Consider the following 8,358-nt stretch of genomic DNA (forward strand, 5'->3'; position numbering starts at 1 on the left):
GGTCTTCAGGTGGGAACAACTAAAAGCTAAACATGATGTTTTCCTTAGGAGGGACCAGCCAGCATTAGCTGACCTGATATGGAACCCCCAAGATACTATGGAAAAGGATATAGTCCCTGTGTCTCCTCTAACCCTCTGCTGCACCCCGCCCCACATCACCAGACTCCCCTCCCTGGAGGCTGGGGCTCTACCCTCAACCTGAAGTGACCCAGGTCCTGTCCCTTCCCCAAGAAAGTAACAGAGTTCCCCACCCCCATTGCCAGGGGGCAACTCCCAGGAGGAGGAGAAGAAGAGGACCGATGACTTTAGAAAATAATTTAATTGAGAAAACAGTAAAGCATATTCTCTTTAACCAGACTGTGGATGGGAGGGCAATTCTGGCATAGATACTTACTAGCTACGTGACCCCAGGTTAAGTCACTACCTCTCTCTGACTCAGTTTTCCTTATCTACGAAATGGGAGTGAAAATAGCACCTACCTCACTGATTGTTGTGAGGATCAAACAAGGTAATATGTATACAGCCTTTTGGAAACTTTCAAACACCATCTAAATATTATCATCACAGAACTCTCTCCAGGGCTTGGTTCTGTTTTGTTTTTAAACCAACCCAAAGGAATGTGATGCTGCCTCTCACTAGCAAAGCATTTTGTATTCTCCAGGCATTTTCATCTCATTCAATTTTTTTTAACAGTCCTGTCAGGGGAGAAGGGTAGCATATACTGAGAATCACTCCCATTTCACAGACAAGCAAACTGAAGTCCAAAAGGCCTTGCTGGAGATCTTGAAGCCAACCAAGGGTGGGTTTCTTGACTCCTGTGCCTGGACTAGTTTAACTGCATCTGGAAGCCATTCAGACAGAAACCAACCAGCCCCACAAACAGCCACCTTCAATCTCTGCAGCCCTAAGCAGCCCCAAAGCCTACATCCTTTATCCATGCAATGGATTTGGGGTGGGGAAGTGATGCATTCCAGGCTTGGGAGAGCGTGTCCCCTCTTCCCCACACCGATCCCTTGCTTCCCAGGGATGGGATCCGATTTAAAAAAATCAGTCTGCCATCTCCTGGTCACTTCCTCTACCACCACATACGTGCCGCTGAACTGACTTCCCCCAGTAAGTATAGATGAGGTTTCAAGTTTAAAGGATTATTATTTTGTTAAACCAAGATTGTCTCTGACACAGCTAATACACCTAGCTGTTTGGGAAGGATGGTCTGATTCCAAGGGGACTGGGAAAGGGGACCCTGAGTGGGGATCTCAGTGCACACTGACTCTGGCTAATGGCCATGAGTGCCAGCTAGGAAAGTCCAGAGGGAAGGGTCCAAGGATGAGGATTTAGCACACAGCTAGGAAGAGAGGCCTGGCTAGGCAAAGCCAGGTTAGTGATGGGTGCGCCACAACCAGGTGTTATATAGAGGGCTCCACACCCTGTTTAGGAAAGCATGTTTGAATGAAACAACAAGGCCCCCTCTTTAACTATGAGAAGGGTTCCTGGGTCAGAAAAGTGAGGTCAGTTTCATTCTCCCCGATTCTGGGAGGATCAGTTTAGCCACGGCCAGGAAGTGTGGCCCAGTCCACTAGGCCTCAGTCAGTTTCCTAAATAAAAGACCTCCAGGTCAAAGGAGAAAAATGTCAAGGGGACAATCACCAGTTAAGCATCTCTGCCCTTCCAGTGGGTTTGGGGAGTGACAGGGGAAAAGAAATGGAGGGGGGCAGTAATAGAGAAGTCCCCCAGCCATGCTTAGAAATAACTGCCAGAGAACTCAGCCCACTCAGCAAAGGAAGCACCCAGTGTTAGCCAAAGTGGCAGGAGAGGATGGAGTCATGATTCCAGAACCCTCTTCTTCCAGGGAATCCCCTTAGGGGGAACACAAGAATGAGATTAGGAACTCCAGCAGACAGAAGGACCTTGTTGGTCAGAAATGGGGCCCTTAATCTCCCTTTCTGGGGGTAGGAGGTAGAATCCCAGAGTCCCTCCCTCACAGGACCACTCTCCCCAGGATGGTTTGTACCCTGATCTCCCAGAAGGCTACATTTCTCTGCCCTTTCCCCCTGCCACCCTCCTCAAGGCTTGCATCTGGTGACAGGACTCCAGAGATCAGGCCCACAGGTCACTGGAGAGTACAGGCTGTACAGGAGAGAAAGAAGGAGCAGGAGTGAGCAACCAGGGCTGGGGGGGTCAGGAGCCACTCAGAGGTCCTGAGGTCCCCACCTTCCCTGGACTGGAGAAATGGGGAGTGTGTGGCTGCCCCAGGCTCCTTTTTCCCCAAGCCTCCTCCCCTCACCAGGCCTCTCTTCTGCTCTTTTCTGGTGACAAACTGCCAGTACTCACAGCTTCGGACAGACTCGGACAGCCCATCTTTGTCCACCGACTCAGCTTCCAATCGGGTCTCCTTCATCTGGGAGAAAAACACAGAGACAGTGAAAACTGAGAAATGAGAGGGAATGCAGAGGCAGACACAGATAATGAGATGGGAGAGATAAAGATACTGAAAAATGAGGAAAACTAGGAGATGGGGAGACACAGGGGCAGACGACGAGAGACGGATGAGGACGTGGAGAGCTGGAGAGATACACCCAAAGACAGTGAGCAATAGAGGTGTCCAGCCCCCATACCTTGATTTGCTCTTTCAGGTACTCTGCTCGCCCCATCAGGGTCTGGATCTGTCGGAGACAGAGGCCACCAGCTCCCCTTAGCCACACTCTCCCCCCAGACAGGCCAGGGGGCTCCCACTTGATGACTTCCCACAGAAGCCTTCTTGGACCACCTCAGCCCCCACAGGTCTCTTCCCATCTCTGATCTCCTTCAGAAATCCTGCAAGGATTCTGTTAGCGCCACACAAGCTACTACTTAATGGCCCCCCAATGTTTCTGTTTGTGAGTCTCATGGGGCACAGACAAGGGAGGGAAGAGAAGAGAGTGGCAGCTACCAGGCCTACCTCGGCATGTAACAGCTCCCGCCTCCTCCCAGTAGGTTCAGCTGCAAAGAAAAGGGGGCTTCGTGAGGCCGAGGCCTGGGGCAGGGGAGGGGTGTGGAGAAAGCCAGGTAGGCAGCACCGGTCTCACTCACCTGCTAAGAGCAAGAGCAGTTCCCCGAGGCTCTGCTGGTACAGGTCCAGGGCATCTCCATCGTCCTGGCCCTCCTCCTCCTATAAGAGAGGTTAGAATGCCTATGAAGGTCATGGTGGGAAGGAGAGGGGTCCCAGAGAAGCCCGCCCTACCATGCCAGTCTCCATATCGCCACGGGCACTCACCTTGGCCATAGCCACCGAAGCCACCTCCAGGGCAGCCACAAGTCGTGGCTTGTCTCTGGCCATTTCTGTAACAACAGGGTCAGGGTTAGGGACAGAGGGAGGATTAAAGAGGCTACTACCCCCGTGCCACCCTCCAAACACAGGTGAAAGACTCCCTCCGCTTGGGAAGCGAAGCCCCATTAGCTCGACTTGAATCTAACCCAAGCACAATCTGACTCAAGTTGGATCTTAGGAAGCACCTGGCCCAGCCCTTGTTCCATTGAAGCCCAGAGAACTTTCTCAAAGGCACAGCCAGTAGAGGCAAGGAGGATTTGAACATAGGCCCTTAGACACTGGCTTTCCCCTGCATGACACTGTCTCTAAATGCTTTGACTTTTGTCCACACACACCTTACTTAAATACTTAAGCATGTATGGGCTCTGTGCTATAAGCATGGCCCAATTAAGTAATCGACTCTGTGTTCTCCAATAGATCAGGGGGATTCAGGCTATGAGGAGTGGAATCCAAGGGAACACAGAACCATTGGGCCGCTTGGTGTGGTCTAGGAGTCAGGAGGCCTGGGTGCAAGTCTCTAGCCTGACGCCCTCGAGAGATGGTGGGCGAGTCAATCCCCCTGTCCAAACCCACAAAATGGGGGTTCCAATTCAACAGGTATTTATTAACTCAGTACCCACTACTGGGAAGCATTGTGCTGGGCACTGGGGATTCAAAACCAAAACAATCCCTGTCCTCAGGGAGCTTACATTCTACTGAGGGATACACCAGGTCCCCAAGTAAATAAATATGAGGTTATTTCAAGAGAGGGAGAACGGTAACAAGCGGTGGGAGAAGGAAAGGCCTGATGTATGACGTGACCCCTGGGCTGGGCTCTGAAGGAAGCCATGGATTCTATAGGATGAGGAAGAGGAGGGTGAGAGAGCCAGACGTAAGGGGATCATTGGTGCAAATCACAGTCAGAGCAGTGGGGAGGAAAGGAAGCCGTGAAGGCAGCTTTAGAAGTGGAAACCAAGCTGAGATGGCGGGGGTACCTTTGAGAAGGTCTTGGGCACAGGTGCCCTGCTGGAGAAGGGCCCGGTTGGAGGAATTGACCAGGGCTTTGAGCTCCTCAGCCCTTGACACGTATTGTCCCACCTGCGAGGAGGTGAAGGATGAGATGGGCCCGGTAAACGTGCGTGCGCGCGCGCGCACACACACGCGCACACACACACACACACACACACAAACACCCACACATACACCCCACCCCACCCCCAGGTGGGTGTTTATTGGCTCAGGAGAAGGAAGGCACCATGGTCCTCTCTGAAGGTCCCAGTGTGGGAAGGGCAAACATCACAAGATTACTTATGGATAGAGGACATCACTCTTGCTTAGCCCTATGTTACTGAGGAGGAAACCAAGGCACAGAGAATCGCACTCTGTAAGGGTTCCTTGGGGATAAGGATGATCTGAGATTGCTACAGAGGGTGCAGAGCGCCATTGCATACTCACTGCTCACAGGGCTCTCACTGACCTTCGCCTTTATCGCCTCCTTGCGTCTGGCATCCACTTCATCTGAGAGAGGAATGGGGGTCAGAAGGTCACCTGGGGGATCTTCAGGGTTCTAAGTCCCCCAGGAGGCCTCAAATACACCAGGTCCTAGAGCACGTGGGTAGGGCAAGCCATTGCTTAAGCCTCCTCCTGCCTACCCTGAATGAGCTACAGGGAATCCCCTCCGGCTGGGCCTCAGTGCCGGCCGCCCCCAATCTCCCACCATATCTTTCCAGCCAGGAAGTTCTTCCTTCCATCTAACCTAAATCCCTTCTGCCTCAGCGTTAGCCCCTATAGACTTTTTGGGAGGGGCTGGGCTTCTCGGACTCTTGGGGGAAGGAATGAGGGCAGCTGGGGGCTACTCACAGTGTAAGGCTGGAATGAAGTAGTCTAGAGCTTTGCAGTAGAGAGACAGGGCAGACGAGAAATCTCCTTCCTGGTCCTTCTTCACAGCATCCACAACCAGGGCAGTCTAAGAAGGGATGGAGGCAGAAGTCCAGGGGAGGCAGGGTCAGGGGCTCCTGGGGCCCCTAGACTCCCAATGTCCCCAAACTACCACCTCCCCCTGGCCAGACCCCCCCCCCCACTCCACTCACCGCCTGCTCTAGGCTCTGGACACTTGGCATATGCTCAAGGTCTACAAAGGGATGATTGAAGAATTCCTTGAAAGAGATGCGCCTGTCGGGGTCCCGCTCCAGGAGCTGCTGGAGGAGGTCTCGGCAGTTCCGAGAGAGCTGGGGCCGAGTGGGGAGCTGGGGAGACGCAGCCCTTGGTGAGCGGGGGGGGAGGGAGGAGCAGGACGGGGACCCTCTAGGTGTTGGTGCGGGGCTCCATGTCTGCCCTAGCAGAGATAATCACTCCCCATCACCCCCGAGAAGTGGCCAGGGCCTGCAGGGACCATGGGGTCCAACATCTCACGGGCCACCAACCACTCATTTTGGAGTGGAAGCATCAAGGCCCGGGGAGGTGAAGGGACTCTGCCCAAGGCTATACCGAAGGGAGAACCACTATCTCCACTTGACCAAAGAGGAAACTGAGGCTGAGAGAAATGAGTTGTTCCAGGTGATACAGAAGCCCCTGGCAGAGTCAGAACAAGAACCCAGGTGGGCTTCCCAGCCCGGGAGGCATCCACAATCTCTAGCTGCCTGGCACTCTCCACCCCCATTCCCACGTGGCTGACTCCTGACCATACTTCGCTCAGGATCCCATGTCGCCCCACCACTCGGGCCCTGGCCCTACCTCAATCACTTGGTTGCTACGGATCTTCTCCTCCAGTTCTGTGAACGACTTGGAGGCAAAAGGCGGCTGGCCGAAAAGAGCCTCTGGTTCACCGGAGGGAGAGAGGGAAGTCGGGGGGCAGTCAGTACAAGACCCTGAGGGGAGGACTCATAAGCCCTACAAGTCCCAATGGGGAAAGAAGAAGGGGATGTTGGGAAAGGTTCCCTAAGTCCCTTCCTTCCCCCATATTACCAGGGGACACTATAGAGAAAAAAAGTGATAGGCCCATCTCACAGAGGGGGAAGACTGAGGGCCTAGCCAAGCCAACTTAGAAGTCCCAGCTCTCACTTCCTGGACCCTCCCTTCCTCGCTGGGCCCACAGATGATAAGAGGCAGCCGAAACTGCAGGTTAAGACAAGCGGATACCCTCCCAGGTCCAAGCAATGGGCATCTGGGATGTCCTGAGCAGCCAGCTGGCTCTAGCTTGGACAGAGGTCAACAACAGGCATTGATGGAGGACCTACTATGTGCAGGCACTGGAGATACAGAGACAAAAATGAAATAGTGCCTGTCCACAGTTTATATTCTGTGGACCAGAGAATCCATTTTCTCTTCATTTCCATGCTCTAAGATGCTGACAGATTGGGATTCCAGTTTTTCTGGGGAAGATATGAGGGGAATCTTTCTGTCAAAAGGAAACACTTTGTGAGCAGCATCTCAGAGAGGAAAAGGCCCTGAGCCAACAACTAATCTTCTCCCATCACATTTTCTAAATTAGAAAACTGAGCAAAGGGAAATGACTTTCCTAGGGTCACACAGCAAGTCTGAGCCAAGCTTAGAACCTAAGCCCCAGCTCAGGGCTCTCTCCACAACAATCCACACTGTGCCCACTGCCCAGCACTGTTGTCCATTCCTTTTCTTCCTGTGTCCTGACTGCCCCTTACCATACAGGATGACGCCAACAGACCAGAGGTCCACCCGGGCATCGTACTGCCGCCGACACACCATCTCGGGGGCCATGTAGAGAGGGGAACCTCGGAGCACGTGCTTCTCATCCCATGGGGACATGTGCTGTGCAAAGCCAAAGTCTGTGCAGGGAAGAAGCCCGGGCCAGAGTGAGAGCCAATTCTGGGGGGATGACTGAAGAAGTGCACCACATGCTCATCACCTCACCCCCTCCTCAAAACCTCCCAAGCTGACAGTGTTTGTTAGGCTGATAACACAAGGCTCTCCATAACCTGGTGTTGCCCAGCCACTCCAATATTACGGCTTGTAGCCCCCCTCCACTGACCCTCTGTACACAAAGGCTCATTTCTGTCTTGGAGACTTGGACCACCACTAAGGATGCCTTCTCCTCTCCATCTACCCCAATCCTCTCTCTTTCTCAAATCTCACCTCCTCCAGGAAGACTTCCCTGACCACTGCAGCCCATAGGGATCTCTCCCTTCCCTGATTTAAGGTCAAGGATTGTAACTCTAGAGTGGGAAGTTATCATATCCATTCTATTCCATAACCATTTACTGGGGTCCCTCCATAAACACACCCATGAGAGCCACACTGGACCTCATTCTGTCCTGTTCCATACCTTCCTCTCATAATTCTACCCTGATATTGTCTTGACAACAGACTGGGAGGCCCTCAAGGGTTAAGGGTCAGGATCAGGGTCAGCCTGTGGCCAGGATCAGGGTCAGCCTGTGGCCAGGATCAGGGTCAGCCTGTGGCCAGGATCAGGGGTCAGTCTGTGGCCAGGATCAGAGTCAGTCTGTGGCCAGTATTAGGGTCAGTCTGTGGCTAGGTTTGGGGTCAGCCTGTGGCCAGGATCAGGGGTCAGTCTGTGGCCAGCATCAGGATCAGTCTGTGGCCAGTATTAGGGGTCAGTCTGAGGCCAGGATCAGGGGTCAGTCTGTGGTCAGCATCAGGATCAGTCTGTGACCAGCATCAGGATCAGTCTGTGGCCAGTATTAGGGGTCAGTCTGAGGCCAGGATCAGGGGTCAGTCTGTGGTCAGCATCAGGATCAGTCTGTGGCCAGCATCGGGGGTCAGTCTGTGGCCAGTATTAGGGGTCAGTCTGTGGCCAGGATCAGGGTCAGTCTGTGGCCAGCATCAGTCTGCGGCCAGGATCAGGGTCAGTCTGTGGCCAGGATCAGGGGTCAGTCTGTGGCCAGGATCAGGATCAGTCTGTGGCCAGGATCAGGGGTCAGTCTGTGGCCAGCATCAGGATCAGTCTGTGGCCAGCATCAGGGATCACTCTGTGGCCAGCATCAGGGGTCACTCTGTGGCCAGGATCAGGGGTCAGTCTGTGGCCAGGATCAGGGTCAGTCTGTGGCCAGGATCAGGGTCAGTCTGTGGCCAGGATCAGG

At 53.6% G+C, this 8,358-nt stretch overlaps 1 protein-coding gene across 1 annotated transcript in view; it reads right to left on the reverse strand.

The window, feature by feature from the left end:
* Positions 1–300: 300 nt before the first annotated feature.
* Positions 301–8,358, reverse strand: part of ULK3 (unc-51 like kinase 3) — a 13,764-nt gene continuing 5,706 nt past the window's right edge. Inside the window, exons 5-16 of the mRNA XM_027860731.1 lie at positions 6,943–7,086; positions 6,020–6,102; positions 5,377–5,532; positions 5,147–5,252; positions 4,764–4,804; positions 4,282–4,384; positions 3,254–3,318; positions 3,070–3,148; positions 2,939–2,979; positions 2,616–2,663; positions 2,332–2,398; positions 301–2,127 (exon numbers count right to left, since the gene is read on the reverse strand). Coding sequence (XP_027716532.1) covers positions 2,111–2,127; positions 2,332–2,398; positions 2,616–2,663; positions 2,939–2,979; positions 3,070–3,148; positions 3,254–3,318; positions 4,282–4,384; positions 4,764–4,804; positions 5,147–5,252; positions 5,377–5,532; positions 6,020–6,102; positions 6,943–7,086 — 950 coding nt within the window. The 3' untranslated portion in view covers positions 301–2,110. The remainder of the gene's footprint in view (positions 2,128–2,331; positions 2,399–2,615; positions 2,664–2,938; positions 2,980–3,069; positions 3,149–3,253; positions 3,319–4,281; positions 4,385–4,763; positions 4,805–5,146; positions 5,253–5,376; positions 5,533–6,019; positions 6,103–6,942; positions 7,087–8,358) is intronic.

The sequence above is a fragment of the Vombatus ursinus genome, unplaced genomic scaffold (assembly GCF_900497805.2).
Source record: "Vombatus ursinus unplaced genomic scaffold, bare-nosed wombat genome assembly UNPS02000749.1, whole genome shotgun sequence".
Classification (NCBI taxonomy): domain Eukaryota; kingdom Metazoa; phylum Chordata; class Mammalia; order Diprotodontia; family Vombatidae; genus Vombatus; species Vombatus ursinus.